The sequence below is a fragment of the Pteropus alecto genome, unplaced genomic scaffold (genome assembly GCF_000325575.1).
Source record: "Pteropus alecto unplaced genomic scaffold, ASM32557v1 scaffold7, whole genome shotgun sequence".
In the NCBI taxonomy this organism is placed as follows: domain Eukaryota; kingdom Metazoa; phylum Chordata; class Mammalia; order Chiroptera; family Pteropodidae; genus Pteropus; species Pteropus alecto.
This window is the reverse complement of record NW_006494614.1, coordinates 44546072-44565252: the sequence shown is the minus strand read 5'-3', so window position 1 is coordinate 44565252 and position 19181 is coordinate 44546072. Positions and strand designations below refer to the sequence as shown.

The window sequence follows — 19181 nt, the reverse complement described above, 5'->3', positions numbered from 1 at the left end:
GATATACTCCTAAGTATATATTCAAGAGAACTGAAAACATGCCCACACCAAAACTTACACATGAATGTTCATAGTGGCGTTATTCATACTAGGCAAAAAGTGGAAACAATTCAAATGTCCATCAACTGATGAATCGATAAACACAATATGGTATATACATACAATGGACTATTACTCAGCTATAAAAATGAATGAAGTTTTGATGCATGCTACAGCATGGATGAACCTAGAAAATATTAGGTTAAGTAAAAGCAGACAGACACAAAAGGTCACATATTGTACATTCCATTTATATGAAATGTCTAGAATAGAGACAGAAAGTAGATTAGTGGTTGCTGGGGTAGGAGGGGGTGATGAAGAGGGACTGCTAATGAGTGTAGGTTTCCTTTTTGTGCTGGTGAAAATGTTCGGAGATTAAATGGTAGTGATAGTTGTACAACTTTATGAATATACTAAACATTGAATTGTATACATTAAAAGGATAATTTTATGATATGTGAATTACATATCAATTTTAAAAGTTTACGGAAATATTTATTGAACATCTGCTGAGTGCCATACACTGTCTAGGTGCTAGGTAAGACACCATGATCTAAGTCTCTTCTCTCATGGAACCGACATCCTAGTGTGGGGGCAAAACAGGCAATAATCGATAAGCAAGTGAGTATATAATAAGCTAAGAAAAGCATATGAGATGCTAAGAAAGAAGCAGGGTTAGGGGCAGAGTGGTGGAGGTGGGTGTGCCGTTTTAGATAGGTTGGCCGGGGAAGGCCTTATTGAGAGGGTGAGGAAGACCTGAGATGTGAAGGCAGGGAGTCAATGCAACTGTCAAGGAAACACGTTTCGGGCAAAGGGAACAGCAGTGAGGCTAGAGTGTGTATGAGGAGGCTAGTGCAGCCGGAGAAAAAAGAAATGAGGGGGAGAGTGGTGAGATAAGAAAATGGGTGTGTGTGTGTGTGTGTGTGTGTGCACGTGTGTGTGGTGTAGTGTGGCCGCAGTGGGGGCAGATTGTGTAAGGCCTTACAGGCTGTAGGTAAGAACTTTGAATTGGATTTTGGATTTTACTCTGAAGGAAATGGAAGGCCATCAGATGTTTCTGAGTAGAGGATGGACATAATCTGATTTAGGGCTTGACAGAATCTCTCTGTCTGAAGTGGGAAGAAAAGCTAATAGGGGACAAGAGTGGTAGTGAAGTCACCAGTTAGGAGTTTATTGCAAAAAATCCAGGCAAAAGGTGATGGTCACTTGGACCAGGGGAATAAAAGTGCAGATGTCGAGGAGTGGTCAGATTCTGGGTATGTTTTGAAGCAATGTCTCTAAGTCTCCTCTTGACCCCTTACCTGGATCAATATGAGAAACTCAGGCCACCTGAACTAAAACTCTTTACTTTAGAAGGTGTATTTCAGAAGAGTTGGAAGGAGAGAATATAGATTGTGGCTCACTCTTACATGTTAATACTTCTTGTCCATATCAGCCTTCCCCCGTTGACCCGCTGAGCATCTGTGTGTTCTTCCAAAATAAGAAGGATTCACTATTTCTCTGTATGATCCAGAAGACCCTCCCATTCAAGTCCCACCTCCCCTTTCTTCTCCTTTTGTGGGTGTGTAGATTCTTCTCAGATGCCCCCCTACCCCCGACCCCCGCCGGGGTGCAGTACCTGTTTGCACTTGAGCAGGAGAGAACCATGGGGCTTTAAGGCTGAGGGGTGAGGGGTGGAATCCAGCTTCATTCAGTAACCCTTGGCCTATTGCAATTCCTGATTCCAAGCAGCGCTTTTTCTCAGGCACCCATTGCAGACTTTTTCATTGTGGCCCTAGTCCACAAATAATCCCTAACATTGTACCCTGTAAACCTTAATAGAGTATCTAGTCATTAACCACGGGGTGCCCTTTAAATGCTGTATTATGAAAACTTCGTCTCTGGTTCCTGACATTCTTCTCTCCCCATCCCATGAATTTCTCAAGTCCCTTGTAGCCTCTATGAGCAGTTCCCAAACCAGCCTCACTGTTTGCCCAGAGACAGCAGCCCATTTTTCTGAGGATTCACACTCATCCAGTAGAGCGGGGCTAAAGCATATGCTGCTTCCCAATGTTTCTACTGACCTCCTTTCCTCATGCCTCTCAAACTCAAGAAATTCTGGGTCCATGAGGCTTGCTTAAAAGTTAATTTCCATTTTAGGTTTCAGAAGCATGATTCATAGACTTCAATTTAGTGAATTCATATGGCAGGACACAAATGTGGTTCTCTGCCTGGGACCTCAGATTTACTAATGAGCCTAACTAGTGTGTTCTCCCTTGAATTATAATCACCTCTGATCTCGGAGTGATCTCCACTTGCTCCTCGCACTCAGTTCCAAGGTGGTGATTTAATCTTAGGAGCAGTTACCCCTGAATGCAGCCCTCATAGGGCTGAGCTGCCTCCAGTTGCATCTCAGAAAATCTCAGTAAACAAAACCAAAACAGACAAACAGAAAACATTGTAAGCCTGGCATCTTAAAAGAATAAAAAGCCAATTAAACCTTTACTGAAGCATCTGTAAAATACCAAAATGTTTCAGATCAAAACATATAGCAAAATTTAAAAATCCTCTTTTCCTCTGAATACCTGTGATGATATTGTAGCTGCCTCTCTCACCATCAATCTTTCTTCTCGTTATCTCCAAAGACCCCCAAACTCTCTAAAAGCCCAAGCTTGTGTCTTTTGTCTTTTTCTCTGTCCTTACCTCTCCAGGTGGTTCTTCCAGTTACTGCTCTAATGTCTCATCACCACAACCAAAGGCCAGACCCATTTGAATAACAAAGGCTCTTTCTTAGAGGGAGGGAGACCTTGACCATTCAGAAATTATTTTTTGTTCCGATCCTGTTATAAAATTTATGTTTTATCATAGAGAACATTCTCTTATGTTACAGAATGCAGAACTATCTCAATGGGGCAAGGACAAGAAGTACACGCTCGAAAGCTGATTCAGATGTCAATGCAGCAGGTATGTAGCAAGGGATAACTACTAATGCAGCATTCTTGCTGTGGTTCCTCTGGCCATCGGGTCTACCTAGGACCACCACAGTGATGTTCGAAACATTCTGCCTGTGATGCTCAATCATTCTTTCCATTTTTGTTTATGTGTATGTAGTAATCTTTGATTTTAAACCTCGAGCTACTTTACTCCTGACATCTCCACAAAAAGCTGGTTCCATATTCTGTAGTATATGCTCTATTTTATTTTCACTAATTTTTTTTTTTTTTTGACAATGTGGCAGACACGCTTTCTGGTTCCTAAGGATGCAGCTGTAGCAATCTTGTAATTTCATGATCAATATCAACAGATAAGGCTTAAGAAGTGACAGACTGAGACAGTTAAATTTCAATTTTTGGTTAAAGTTAGACTTTCATTTTTCATTAATGGATAGTTTCAGGCAAATAAATATTTGAGGATGTTGTGTTTAAATATTGATAATTGTTTTATTGAAAACTGGAAGCTGGATGGAATACTGAGATACGTTTTCATTCACACGTAATAAATACACAGAACATTAATTTTATAGAAATGCTTGGTAGATAACAGTTTCAGCTATAATAAGAAATTGCACCATCTGTGAAAATAAAATAAGATCTCGGGTTTATTTTTAAGCTTTTGATCTCCTAATGTCCATAGCAACTTGCGTACAGCTTTTCCGTGGGAATAAATGACTAGAGAGGGTTAATGGGCTAAAATTCTACTTGGGTCATCAAATTTTCAAGCTAGTCATTAATTCTCAAGTGCCCTAAGCCTTAATCTTTATCACTTAATTAAATTCAATAATATATTGTATTTAATTTGTATATTCCAAAGCTATTATATATAAATTATTTTACTCAGATCAAATGATTCATTCTATTGAGTGATTTAACAGTTGAACTTTGGGCTTTAAATAACTTCTTCAGTTTCCATGAGTGAGAAACTTTTTAATTTAAATATTGCATTCACATTAACCTTCTTTGGAATACTGGCTTTTATAATTTTCATGTTCTATTTCTCAAAATGGGATAAGTTCTGATATTAATGGCGTTATTAGGAAATAAGAAAACATGAACATTGCAGCCACACTGCCACATGAAGGACACCAGGTTTAGGACAAAGCTGACATTACAGAATGAAGAGTGGGGAACCAGAAATTAACCGTGAAGTCCACATCTTCCCCTAGACACCCCAATTATCTAGAACAACATGTCCCCTTTGCTGTTTAAGCCAGTCTGTGTTGTATTTTCTTTTACAGTAGAAGACATAATACACAAACCTTACCATACATTTATTGTGCTCAGTATTTTGTAGCTTTATTTATCTGATCTCATTATATAAGGGTATCAATATTATCTAGTTAATAAACTATTTTCTCATACAGCAGCGATGGTTATGTGACTTTCATTGTTAAAGAAAATTTTATCAAATATTTAGATAGTGCTTCATAAGTTTTACGGTTTCAGCAATGTATGGGAAGAGTGATGACAGAGAATGAGGTTTAGCATTAGGGTAACAAATGTCACCAAATGCATTGTCTCCAACCTTCACGATGGAATGTGTACCTCTCTTTGTAACTATGGATAACTTGGTTTGGGGATAAGTCAATTCTGATTTACTGTATGCAGGACGATTTAAGTTTCCAATTCTAAAATCCCTATTCCCACCATTAGATGGTGCACACACTTTACTTACACAAGTTTGACTGCACATTTTAATTTGTTTCCTTATGAACCAGGGGTGGCAGAATACAATCATTTTGAACCCACTTGACTTCAAGTAACCAGCTTTACCAGTAGCAGAAGAAATTATTGTATGATAATTTTATTAAAAATATATGCTCAAAACAGAGTAGTCACATGTGCTAAGCAAAGGTTTAAAATGAATGTGTTTGTACATTTTGTTTTTATTAAAATTATAGCAAAAAAGTTATAAGAAATTAATATGAAATCATTTTGGAATACAGGGTGGCTGGGTATTACTGCAAAATTGTCACCTTGGCCTAGAATTCATGGATGAATTGCTAGAGACAATAATGACCACTGAAGCCAATGATGATTCTTTCCGTGTATGGATAACCACTGAGCCCCACGATCGATTTCCGATTACATTGCTTCAGGTTTGTTACTATGAGATAAGTGTCTTTTTCTTGTGAGTTCTATGAGTAAAGATAGCATAATTGGCATTACCGAAAGATGGAAACACAGCAGGGGCTTTTTGGTCCAGCAGAGCATCTGCACTGTAAAATCTTATACTATAATCACCAAAATTTTGACTATAATCACCAAGATTATATAGCACATGTTTCCACAGGAGAGTTCCAAGACTTGGTACTAATGTATTGGGTTTCAGCTCTGATCAATGTCATTCGTTTACACAGGGCTGGATTTCAGCCCGCATTTTATGTACCATAAGCACGTTGTTGTTTGACGTATTGTAATTTCTATTTTATCCCTTACAATAATTTATAGAAACAAAACTACCATTTGCTTTTTATGACAGACTTCTCTCAAATTCACTAATGAGCCACCTCAAGGTGTACGTGCAGGTTTGAAAAGAACATTTGCTGGAATTAATCAAGACCTTCTGGACATCAGTAATTTACCCATGTGGAAGCCAATGCTTTACACAGTAGCATTTTTACACTCCACTGTGCAGGTAACTCCTGAGACTAGTTTGCACATTTAGGAGATGCTAATGATGTTATGTTGCCTTATCGTAAAGCCTTTCCACTGTCTGCCCCGTCACCCTGCCTTTTTTTCCTTCATGGCACTTTTCTTCACCTGCCGTAGTATATACTTGTTTATGCACTTCACGTGTCCTCCCACCCCCTTCCCCACCCTGACGGTTAAGAGTGTAAACCTCTCGAGGGCAAAGACTTTGTCCTTTTGTAGCTGCCGAATCTTTCCCTGTCTCACAGCATTGCCAGAGCTCAATAAATATTTGTGGGTTGAACAAACAGATTATTTAGATAAGAGCTTGGTTTCCAAAGTACCTCTGCCAGCTAGGAATGTTATCTACACCATCACGTGTAATACTAACAACCACATTTTAGGGTAGGTTTATCACCTTTTCAGAAATTAGGGAATTAACACTCAGAGGGGTTAAGTTCGCTTGTAGGTGGTAGATCCAGGAGTCAAGTCCACACTGGCTTTTCAGATGCAAGTATGTTTTGACCCAACTCCCCACTAGTGAAAGTGGGGGGAGGGAGTTTGGGAGGAGGAGTCACAGTGGTTATCTGTCTTTTGTTTGCTTTTTGCTTTTACTGTATACTTAAATAGTAATTTAATAATTTTATGGCTACCTAGCAAGTTGCCTGTGGAATTTTTTCATTTCATGTGGCTTTGTTCTACATTTGAATTTTATATTTTGTTTTGTATTTGAAAGCTATATAATGTTAATGTACTTGATTCACTCCTTGATCTCACAGAGATGAAGAAGCTCCTTTTAGCCCTTCCTGCATTTCTCCCTTCCCTGAGGCTGAAGTGGAGACCAAAGGAATCAACTGGCTTGTAGCAGGCATTGTTGCTTTAGATTCACACAGTGGTGCTCACAGCTTTGCCCATCTCCCTGCCCTGCCCAGAGGTGGAGGGAAATTGAGTGCTTACCCAGAGAATGCTGGGCTTATTTACCCTCAGCCTTCTTGTCCCTACTATTTTATAGGGTTCCAACAGAGAACCTGCCCCACAGAAAGGGCTGTATAGAGGGGACAGCTGGTGTTTATCTGTCCCTCAACCCTGAAAGAGTTAAAATCAGGTAAAACTCTTTGTGGGTGGTTATTTTTAGTAAGTCCCATTGTGGCCTTTGGATTGTAAATTACACTGGAGCCTAGTTTGTGCATTCTTATCCGGGAATTGTTCGCTTTGTTAGACCTTATCACACTCTAATACAAATATTGCTTTAACTCTCTTATTTAATTCTCAAATAATATATTTTATAATTCTGTTTCTAGTAGTGATGATTAAATTCTTTTAGCATGCTTATCATGGGGAGATAATTCAGATATTTTCCATATGGTCAGGGTGGCAGCCTATGTTTTTTTAGTGGCCATTATCAAAATGTTAGACATAAGACCAGCAGCACCACAGTCCAGTCTTGGGGCTGACCAGTGCCTGTGCTTCACATGACTTGTATTTGAGTTAAAACAGAAAGAAATCTCCATTGCTAGGGCCGTGAAGCTAACAGTGGCATGTCTATGAAATAAAAAGGTGACTATATCTTAAAATCCAATCGCAATAGTGCTAGAAAGAACAAAAGATCACTTCAGTGAGAATCAGGAGGCTTAGATTTGAGTGCTTGCTATGCAATCAATTATCTATGTGAAGTTGATCAAGTTAGGTCTCTTTTGGGGCCTCTTTCCCAGTCTGTGATTTTAGAGGCAGAAGGAGGTGGTCTTTCAAGATTTTTCCCATTTCTGAAATTCTGTTATCCAGCTCTGTGACTACACAGGGAGTGCAGATAATTCAACCATCTTTAACCCTGTTCTTTTTTTTTTTTTTTTAATCAATTTCAGTAATGTTTACTGCAACATTGCCTAAATATTTCCTTTTACTTGGTTATGATAGAGCCGGCTTGATAGAAATATCCAGAATTCTTTAGGGCATTGCAGTCTTGGGCCAGCAACATCCACATTACCTGAGAGCTTGCAAGAGAAAGCTCTCGGGCCCTACCCCAGGCCTGCTGAATCAGAGTATTATTCATTGTAGTAAGATGCCCAAGTGATTTGTGTCACCGTTAGAATGTGAGATGTAACTGACATAGGAAGGTCTGTTCTAAATTAGATACATTGTGTCTTTTTCTATTGTTGGACATAATAGTCAAATACCTGATTTGTTAATTGATTAATTGATTCCTCCATATTAACCCAGATGTACTTTGCTTTATGTGAACATGATGTATATACTGATCAAAAGAACAGGAAATTGGTTCACATCACGTAATCTGAAGCTTCTGAGCTAGAGGGGGTTCATACTGGAGTCCATCACACATTAGAATGCAGAACCTAGTAGTAAAATAGCCAATCCCCACCTGCTCCCCAGCTTAATTTCTCTTACTGACTCGTGGCTTGATATCATGCCATGGACTCATCCCAGCTCAAGGGCATCATGTGTTATGTGGACCCTACTCCTGTTGCAGAAGACACAGTGAGCCCCCTCCTCTGACATTCATATCTGTCTACATTCCATCCCTGAACCATCACTTCGGCATGTAGTTCCAGCTACTCAACACAGGTTGCCCTCTGCTGCTGTAGAACTTTACCTGCAGCCTTCTTTGAGCTTTGAGTTCCTGTCTTTGCTCATGGCCTTTGCCAAGCCTGGCAGTCTTTTCTTCCCTCTACGAGAGAGACCAGCTTCAGTTTTGTTCTTCAGTTTTATTATTCCCAGAAGCCTCTGATTGAATGTCTTCCTTAGGCTTCTCATCTGTTAAATTTTGACAGTTAATTATATCACTATCACATTGTCCTTTCCTCGTTTCTAAATCTTATTTTCTCAAACAGATGAAAACTTCTTAAAAACAAGTCCATTTTAATATTGTTCTTTGTATCACGTAGGACTCATCCCATAGTTTCAAAAATACTAATTGAACTGAAGAGATTCAATATTCCAAATATTCCAAATTCTAACAAAGCCTCCTGCTTCTGAGCTTCCAAATGAGTTCTTAGGGCCCAGTGGTTTGAGTCAATTCTGATAATATTCCAAAGTGACAATTCTAAGTTTTTTTCTTTAATGTCACTTAGAGAGATCAATAAGTACAAAACAAACAAACAAACAAACAAACAAAAAAACAAGCAAGAAAGTAAAATGACTTCATTTGTGAAAGAAAAGACACCTACCAAAATTTTGGAGTTTTTTTCCAAGATGAGTTAACAGTCTATGACTTTAGTGAACCAACCTAAAAAGTGAATGCTTTAAATAAAAATTGATGGCAAGTAACACAATGCAAGGCAAAGCAAGGCAAATCTCAGCATTTGTGGCAATTTTCAAAGATCACATTTTAAGGAGTAACTGAACTGCAGTTGCTCAGTGCATATAAATGAGAATGTTTCCATAGTGCCAATTTAAGCAGCTTCAGTAATTGGAAGGAAAGAATTATTCTTCATTCAGTCTCCTGTCTAATTGAACAGCGAATTTTTAAAAAATTAAGTCAGGCATAGGTAAAACTATTTTAGATTTGATTATGTGTTTTTTTAAGAAAAATGAGAAAACATTTGCATTTCACCAATTAGTGGTTAGCATTCCTCTCTTTGAAGACCTCAAGATGGAAGAAATTCTAGGGACTCAAGGGTTAGCCAGATGCATTTTCACATTAATATTCCATAGACCCTCCCAACCCACCCTTGCTCCTAGAATAACCTGAAGGAGGCTCACCTCAATGTTTCTGAAATCCACTCAAGGAATTCAAAATGCTGTGGCAGGCTTGGAATTGACCCCCAGAGGGTAAGAGGCAAAATGCCTTTCATTATAATTATCATTTCATTCTAATTATCGATGAATGTTCATTAGACAGCTATGATCCTTACCCCAAGATACAGGTACAGAAAGGAAGACACAAAAGGGAGACATGTTTTTCACTGTCAAGGCTCAAAGTCTGGTTACGAGACCAAATATTTCAACATGAAACAACTAGAAAAACACATCAAGGCAAGATAAATGCTGAGACCAGGAAGCAGAAAACAGGCAAGAGAAGCTGACACCATTAAGAGCCAATGTTCCCCTTCCTACACCTGAGATAACACTACATGTCCCTCCTCCTGTTGGGGCCACACCTCTACTCCTTCCTACCTCTCTATGTGGAAGAGGATGCTTCATAGCTCCCAAGTTTATAAGTCACCCTAGTTAAGCTCTGACTAGGATAAACTCCAATAGCAATTCTGCACCCTATGTCCAAATTCCTGGGAGAAGGAATCCAGTTGGCTCTTCCTGAGCTGGTCGTCTACCTTAGATTAGCTAAGGGATAAGGGTGGGAGTCACACCGTACAAACATCTAATGCCTGACAACCTAACCTAAAGGAGTACAGGTCTAGAAGTAATGGTAGTGGACATTTTTAAGAGTTATGTGCTTGCCCTCAGTCTGATCTCCCAGAGTCAGACACCTGGACCCAAATTAATTTTCATGGTTTACTTAATATTTTAAAAGCATATCCTGAAAATCAGTAATTAAAACCTTCTTACCTTTTGAATTTCTTCTCTGACCTGTCCATGAACTTGTCTAAACTAAAATTCATTTAGATTCCTTTAAATGGTGGTATTTTTCAGGATCTAAAGCATGAAACAGCTGAAGAAAGAAGGATTGGAATGGTCTGCGAAAACTCTGTGTGTGTGTGTGTGTGTGTGTGTGTGTGTGTGTGTGTGTGTGTGTGGTGTTGGAGAAGACAGAAGAGAGAGAAGAGTATATATTTAGAGAGAGAGAAATTACATCTTCCCACAGGCACATAGGGATTCTTCTCTCCACGGGAGTTCTCACCTCAGGCACTGGGGTCGAAGGCCCAGGAGCAAACCAGAAACAATCACTGGACTTTCCTTAGAGATCGGTTGTGTGCTGGGGCAGGGAAAGCTGGTAGTATAGCAACATTTCAGCTCATCTATGTGGTTCGCTAGGTGATCGGAACCTGGAAATGTCATTTCTAACACTTACATAACTTTAAGACGGTTTCCAGAATATCAAGGCAATTGATCATGTAATCTGAGATCAGTTTGATTATTATGTGTAATTTGGCAATTTGAAACAGCTAGCCAGTGTTTCACAGGAGAGTACAAATTGAGGGCAATGTGAAAATTTTGAGACAGATGTGTCGTGTTTTACAATAGAAATAATTTTCAAAATCTGAAATTGCAAGATTACAAAGTGAAACTAGCAGGGAGTCTAAATGTTCTTGATTGCTTCAGTCATTCAACTTGAAAAACAAAAATTCAAACTCTTATATTTAACATTTGAAACTTCCAGGAGTCCAGTTTAGAATAAATTCATTCATTCAACAGATTTATTGAGCACCTACTGCATTTTGTGGGGTAAAGTGGCAGGGGAGACCTAGACTTTTTTTTAAAACCCAATAACTAATTTGGCAAGTATTTGAAGGTTTGTTCTTGTAAATTATCTGGCTATAGAGCCTCGGGATGGTATTTTGAATGGTTAATATATCCAGAACTGTATCCTGCTCTTTGACGGCCTCAACTTGTTTTGATATAATGCCTTAATTTTACTGTACTTTATATTTTAATGATAATAAAGAAAAGGAATTGGCTGCATACAATTTTACAATCTTACTCAATACTTACTTTTCTTTGGCATTTTTAAGGAGCGACGCAAATTTGGTCCGTTAGGATGGAATATTCCCTATGAATTCAATTCTGCTGACTTTACAGCCAGTGTTCAGTTTATTCAGAATCATCTTGATGAATGTGATATTAAAAAAGTGAGTGAAATTGTTTCTTTTTCCTATTTTCCTGTTCTTGAATCAAGGTTTTACAGACACATCTGTGATGTGCAGCGAACCCGCCGAGGTCCTCCCATCTCTCTGAAAAGGGAGTGCTCATTCCAGCCATTTCTACTCACACCACTACCGCCCACAGGAGTGCATGTGGACTCTCTACCTCACACTTGTGTCCCTTGTCCCTGTCCCACACACATACACAACAGAGGCAGACCACTAATGAAAAAACAGTGTGTTGAGAAACACCAGTCTTCCTTACGTTACACCCAAGTCACTTAAAGGGAATGAATACCTTAAATCGGACTTTTCTTTCTTCATCTCCCTTGTGCCTCCTCAGAAGTGAAAGTTACCTCCCCACTCATGTGAAAGTTATTTTTCTCCTAAGCTCATATCTTCACAGATGTTTAAGCTTATGCATATAAATAGCAACAATTTCTAATAATGGTCACTGATCATTGTATAGCACTTCACAGTTTTTAAAGTGCTCGCGTAGGCAAGATTTCATTTTTATTTTCACAACTCTGTGAGGTAGATACAGAAGATGTTACTATTATCCCCGTTTTACTGATGAGGTAATAGCTAAGAAGAAATAAGGGACTTCCTCAAGATCACAGAACTAAGAACACAAACCCACTGTCCTCTCACAAAGGACAACTTTGTGTTATAAAGTGTTGGAAATCTGTTTTCTCTATGATCTTGAGCAAGTTTATGAGCCCCTCAGAGCCTTTTTCCTCAATTATAAAATGGCCTTGTTTTCTGTAAGGAATAAATGAGTTAGCATTTGTGAAAGTGCAGTATACGGTATATAATAAGGGCTCAGTAAATGCCAGTTTCCTACTGTCTCTCCCTCCCTCTCTCCTCCTAGTAGATCTTGAAGATAATTATAGATGCTGTAGAATCAGAGTGGTGATGGGTAAGCTCTGATGAGTCTTTATGTGGGCAGGTGGGAAACCTAGAATCAACTCATTATTTTTCCTTGAAGTTACGAAGGGGTAATAGGTTGAGTATGACATTTTGATGAAAAATTATATCGCATGGGTTCATATTCTGTGATTATCGTTTTGGTATATACAAATAACAGTTATCTTGAAATAGTTCCTTTGAAAGGCAACAAAACTGAAAAGTAAAATTATAACCAAGAGAAAGAAAAATCAAGCATCGTTACTTCTCCTACCTCAAATGTATTAAAGTGTTAAAAAAAAAAAACTATTAATATGTAAAATGCTAGTATAAAGTTGCTATGGAAATTAATAAATACTTTGCTGTAGTTGTAGCTCACGGATGAGACACTGCAGAGAAATCTTGTGAATGAGTAATTTTCTAGTTGTTCTCATAATGATTCAGAAGACATTACTCAAAAAGCATATTAAAACGCTGCTTACTTGATTTTTCTCCTTTCTTCCCTGAACACGACTTTTTTCTTCTCTAACAACTTGGCATTACTGTAATGAGCATTATAGGTGATTATATCCACAGAGTGAAAAATAAGGGGTTTTTTCCCTCCTTTTTAAGTAATCAGTGAACAATATATTTACTGATGTTAATGTTGTAGATTTTTCTTTGGTGAACAAACCGTAGCAGTTCCAGCCATGTAATAGCAAAAGAGTTATTAATATAACATAATGAGTAGTTTGAAATTCAGCTAGCTTTTCTAGACCTTTCATCTAGGATGGACCTGAAATATTTGGATTGACAATGAAGAATTCTTTTTTTGTTTTTAATAAAGGGTGTATCATGGAGTACAGTTCGGTACATGATTGGAGAAGTACAATATGGAGGCAGAGTGACAGATGACTTTGATAAACGTCTACTTAATTGCTTTGCTAGAGTAAGTGAATTTGGGGGGAAAAAAGCATGGAAACCCATTTTACTGCATTTTCCTTTTAAACGAGAATATTTGGTGTTTGCAATAGTAAGCCAAACTCAAGCAGAGGGAGGGGGAAGTATAGAGCCAGGCTGCTGCAAAGAATCAGCTAACAAAACAAAACTAAAACTAAAACCCAACCAAATTGACTGGCAATCTGCTTGTAGTCCAGAGTAGAACAGCGGTCAACCCTCAGAGGTCTGTGAATCTTCTGTATGGATGAGCTGCCCATGCCCAGGGCCTCTCCCTACCTCCCCTCCTCTAAGAAAACACTGGATATAATTTTCCTGCCTCTTTCTCTGAGGGCACAGTGCTTTCAAGCCCCAAATAAGTGATTGGAAAATGAACATAATTTGAGTTTTCTCATCTCTTCCATTAAGACAGACAATTGAAAATTGATGAAGTGTTCATCTTTCTCTCTGTGCCCAGTCAAATCCACATATATCACATTGGTAAACATTTTCCAGAGAACATTATTCCTTAGCAATTATGGCTTTTACATCAAGGATGAATAGTATAAAAATAACCAACCAAACTCAAACTCTTCTTAACATTTTTACATGTTAAAGTTAAAATATACATTGCCTAAGTGAGAGAAAATCAGATATGTGAGTGTTTTATAGTCATCTGAATTCCTCGTATTAGAATCTATATTGGTAATTCTCTGCTTCAATGATTTTTTTCCCGCTAAACAAAATTAAAACCTCGACGAAATTAAAACCTGAACAAATTTAAAAGCTTAAGCTTTTAGGATATCTTGGTAAACTGAGGGTTGACCATAAAACTGATTTTTATTTCACTCTGTACTTACTCTTGCAAGTTTTTCTTGAAGCTGTTTGTGGAGAAAGGTGGATGATGTGTCAGCTAGCAACACAACTTGCTGTGGTCATCTGTCGTTTATGTGCCTTCACCTTGCTAATTATCTATGTCACCAAACACGTAATCTTTCTGACAAATGACCGTGGTCACAGAACTGTTCTTTTTAATAGCTTTTAACTGCTTCCCATTTCTTAAATTACTACCAGTCATCACCCTGACATCCATAGTCATTCACAATATGACCTCACTTTACCTTTCATGACCTATCTCTTACCAACACGTGATATTTACTCTAGACATCATCATTTCCCCAACCCGCCTCATATTTTTCCATGAGTTATTCTATATGCCTTTGCTCGTGTGGTCTCCTCAATCACAAGTTCCACTGTCAAAATCCTGTCCTTCAAGGTTTATCTCCAAAATCACCTCCTAGACGAATCCTTACCTAACATCCATCTGGCTATTCTTTCTCCCTGTGTTACGCCTTCTCAGTACTTCGCTTATTTTTATTTCCTCTGGCTCTTACCTTAATGTACTTTGTATTGTGGCTATTATGTAATTGGCTTATCCCTCTACTGGGTCACAAGCTCCCCGGAGGAAAGGACTGTGTGTGTCTCATCTTTGTTTTCTGTTCCCATTCTAAGCTCAGTGCCTCGTGCACAGGAGTTGAGTAGGATAGAAGCGTGGCGTGTAAAGCAAAAGACAGAACCGGTACACAGGGTATTTCATATTCGGAGCAATCACTACACCTAAAAAGAACTGGAAGAAGGATATGGAGGAAAGATACTAAAGAAAGTGTGATTAACCAGAGTAAGACACAATCCCCATCTCTTTCCACATTGAGTCCTCCGAGTGATTCAGACATCCTGCCTGCATTTTTGCTCTTCCTGTCTTCCCATTATTTCTCTTCCAACTGGGAAAATTGTTCTGTTAGATACCCAAGTCATCGCCTCGAATCTGGCTCATAGGCATTCCACATTGTTTTTCTTCTTCAGAATAAGCCTATTCACACCGAGTATACGTTTGTTCCCTCACTGTTGCATTACAGATAATCAGTTCATATGGAATGAGAAAAGGCTGTCCTTAAGGCAAACAATAAGATGATTGGATACATTTGCTTCGTGTGGCCAGGGACAGAACTTAATTAACAGAAGGAGCCCTCACTTTCAGGGTGGGAGGGCAGATGTTTGTAAGTGTTCCTGGCCTTGTGAGCCGCAGTGAGTACAAGCTGAGCCCCCTGACATGAGCCCTGCCTCAGAAAATGCCAGGTGCTCTCTTGTGTGTGTGGATGTTGCCTCATCACTCTGCGGGGTGTTCCCACTCCTCTTCAAAAGTAGGACCGAGGGTCATCAAGTTCCTAGGGCAGAGAGAGAATAGGCTTGCAAGGCTGCCTCCCTTCTCTCCACTCTTAGCAAATACCTCCTTTCGTGCTAAATAGAGGCCTGGGCTTCATTTTTTTGTGTGTTCTGGCTTTTCTCTTTTTATTCATCCATGTTCTAATTATTCTACTGGTGGTTTTGTTTAGGTGCTTTCAACCTCGATGAAAAACTATTAAAATGGGAATAAGGTGACCCTTCCTCTTTTACAGTGGCAGTTTTCATTTAGATGTTTATCGATTTTCTTTCTTCTATTTTCTCTCCCATATAGGTCTGGTTCAGTGAGAAGATGTTTGAACCGTCATTCTGTTTTTATACTGGATATAAAATCCCCTTGTGCAAAACCTTGGACCAGTATTTTGAATACATCCAGTCACTGCCCTCCCTAGATAATCCCGAAGTCTTTGGGCTTCACCCTAATGCCGATATCACGTAAGTTCATGGCATTTTTTAATTTGAAGGAGTCATTTGTAACTCAGCCTGGCGAAGACTGTGCATTTCATTTTCTCTCTTAATCTCTCTCCTTTCCCTTCTTTTTATTTTATTGTGAAAAATAACGTCACTTCCTGTCTCCCAATTACAACTTTGTCATATCTTGGCTGCTCTCCCCTCACTAAATCCTGATGCTCTGGAGTTTATGACAACGTTAAAGCTCTGATTTATGCGTCGATTACCTCTGTGCTGTCGCGTTATTGGTACTGATGCTCTCCATTGACAGGACAGTCATCTCCCAGCTCTTTGTCTCTTACCTCAAAAAAAAAAATCCATTACAAATAATAGTTATAGATAGAATCTAAAAAGTCAGGAACGGGTAGAGAGAGGAGGAGGAGGAATTTTATTTCTGCTTGATCCTCTCTTTCATGATCCCTCTCCCTTATTTGTTTACCTGCAGCCTTCTGTCATAAACTGCCCGTGGTGGGCACAACGCAGTGTGAGCACAAGGCACAGACGCAGAGTCTGGGAGGAAAGGCTGGGATGGGGGTGAGGGGAGTCACAGCTCAGCGTGAGGTAAGAGGCAATGAGTGAAGAGACAAGAAATGTGTGCAGGTCCCAAGCCCCTTCTAGGACCCTTCCTTTGGATGAGGTCTTACCTTTCATCTCTCTACAGGCCCCCACCTGAGAATAGGACCACCTAGCTCCACAGAGAGGGCTCCAAGAAGGCCCAGCTCAGATTCTCCTCTGGATGGTCATTGCCTCTGGCCCACTGACAAAACACCACAAAGTTTATGCCCAGGAGAGTAGTTTCAGGGAATGGAAAGAAACCAAGACTCCTCTGGCAGATTCTAAGCTGTAATGAGGACTGCGGCATGCCTCTCCCAATTACTCACCTGCTGTTACAATTTTAACAACTCTGTGATGGGGCATTGGATATTCTCATCTGGTTCTCTACCCTGCTAGGCAGCTCCAGAGTCCCAGTGTGCTCCCATCGTATTGTCTCTCCACCCCTGAGCATGCATCTTGACCCTTGCATCAGTCTTGGCTTCTTGAGCTCTTCGTCACCCACATTGATTCTAACTTCTCCATTTCCTCTAATCTCATGTTATTTACATCTTCAAAGATGTGGGTGTGAGTCCAGAGACCCACCAATGGCTAATACTCCTTTCAGACCCCATGACAGAATTATGATGGCTCTTTGGTGGTAGCTCTGGCTGTTATTTGAAGAATAATGGCTGTCATGTTAGCTGGAGACAGGAAAAAAGTGAAGAAATAAAAAGGCTTCCTCAGGGACCCATTTGAGAATCAACTTAAACATTATCTGAAAGAGAAAACACAGAGAAATAGTTTTGCTTTAGTGAAGACTTTAAAAATGTGAGTCAGATCACATTACTCCTCTGCCCAGAACCCTCCCAAGGCTTCTGTCTCACTTCAAGTCAAGGTCAAAGGCCAAGAGTGACCTAGAGGTGACCTACAAGGCCAAATAATTCCATCTGCCCCCACCTCTCAGCCTGGTCTCCTTCTGCCTTCTCCCTTACTTGTGGCCACCTAGCTCTAGCTCCTGCTAGCTTACTGTTTTTCAGACAGCCCAGATGCCTCCCACCACAGGATACTTGCACTTCCGGGCAAGTCTTTCCCCCCAGATATCACTGTGGCTTACCTTTTCATCTCTCCAGTGTTTGCTTAAATGTCACCTTTGCAAAGAAGCCTTCCCTGGCTGTCCTATTTAAAAACTGGCAAACCACTCCCCAACTGCCACCTCAGTCTTTGTCCTTCTTGCCTGCTTTGTTCTGTAGATTTTATCACCAACTCAAATACTCTGTATTTACTTACTCGTTTGCTCTCATCTATCCGCCATCCCTGAACACAAACTCTATTATGTTGAAACTTTGGTCTATTTTCACTACTGTTCCTTCAGTGCTAACCAGTGCCCGATGCTCGGGGAATAGTTGTTGATTGCGTCAGTGATACTAACTTCTACATTGTGAAGAATCTAACGCCTGGAGATAGTCTATAGAAAGATCTCATGAGTTCACATGTGTGAGTGGGCAGAAAAATAGCCAACAAGTTTTAATGTCCCTTATAAATTAGCAGTTGAAGTGGTTCACGTATGAGGGCTCTGAACTTTGACTCCATCCTTGGTAAGAGCCTGAGGAGTCATGAGAGTCAGTTCCTAGAAATCTGATCCTGTCGGTGCTACTGCATCCTACCAAAGAGTATATAAAACAGGGTCACCACCATCTCACCCTGATTTTCGGGATGGCACGCCTACGTCTGGATTACCACAGGCAGTTTTGGTTATCAGGTCTCAAGAGAGATAAATCAGAGCTAGAAGAGTCCAAAGAAGGGCAGCTGAAATGTAATCAGATGGGAGGCAGTGATTGAGACAAAGTATTTTTTCCCTCAACTTTTTTTTTTGAACTATCACAAACCCTCAGAAAAACTGCAAGTACACTGAACACTCATATACCCTTCACCTAGATTCACTGACTGTTAACATTTTGTTCTATTTGCTTTTTCTTTTTTCTATATTTGTACCTCTGTATATTTGTATATCTACAGCTATATCCATATAAAACCACATCTATTTCTGTGTGAGTGAGTGTGTATATGTGTGTGTGTGTGCGTGCGCGCGCGTGTGTGTGCTCGTGGCCCTCTCAGTGGACAGAGCTAGGAAATATGTATTTTTTAAAAACATTATAAGCTAATACTAATAACTCCAATTCAAATTATACACCTCAGGCCTCTTCCTTGTCTTCCCTCATTGCATATTGACATCTCCTTCTCCCATATTGAGAATTCCAGTTCCCAGAAACTTCAGTATATTCACTCACTTGCTCCAAATAACTCCACTGATATCACTACCCACAACAAGTGTAGTAAGTTAGGTCAAGATTTCTTTGCTGTTCTTTTTGCCCTTAGAATAGATCCCACTGAGGGTGCAAGGAGGGCTATGTTCAAAAGTCACCCTGATTTTTTTTTTCTGTGTGGTTGTGCCATCACCTGACACACAGGCACATTCATTTCTATTTGTATTACATTTTAGTTTTTTTCCCCATATTTGTTGATTGTTTTAAATCGAGCTCAAAAGTCACAGCTAAGTATAAAGTGTTCTTAGAGATATTTCTTTTCCAACCCATTTTCCCCTTTCTTTATGGGCAACCGAATGCATTGGTTTCTGGTTTAGCTTCCCTGTTTCTTTTTGCTCATACATACATACATATATACATATATATTCTTATTACTTTTCTTTCAAATAAAG

The 19181-nt window shown here is 39.5% G+C and overlaps 1 protein-coding gene across 1 annotated transcript in view; it reads left to right on the top strand.

Annotated features, from left to right (window-relative positions):
• DNAH8 (dynein axonemal heavy chain 8) overlaps positions 1-19181 on the top strand; it is a 307121-nt gene that overhangs the window by 250288 nt on the left and 37652 nt on the right. Inside the window, exons 82-87 of the mRNA XM_006926591.3 lie at positions 2909-2982; positions 4961-5113; positions 5497-5652; positions 11291-11407; positions 13152-13253; positions 15756-15916. Coding sequence (XP_006926653.1) covers positions 2909-2982; positions 4961-5113; positions 5497-5652; positions 11291-11407; positions 13152-13253; positions 15756-15916 — 763 coding nt within the window. The remainder of the gene's footprint in view (positions 1-2908; positions 2983-4960; positions 5114-5496; positions 5653-11290; positions 11408-13151; positions 13254-15755; positions 15917-19181) is intronic.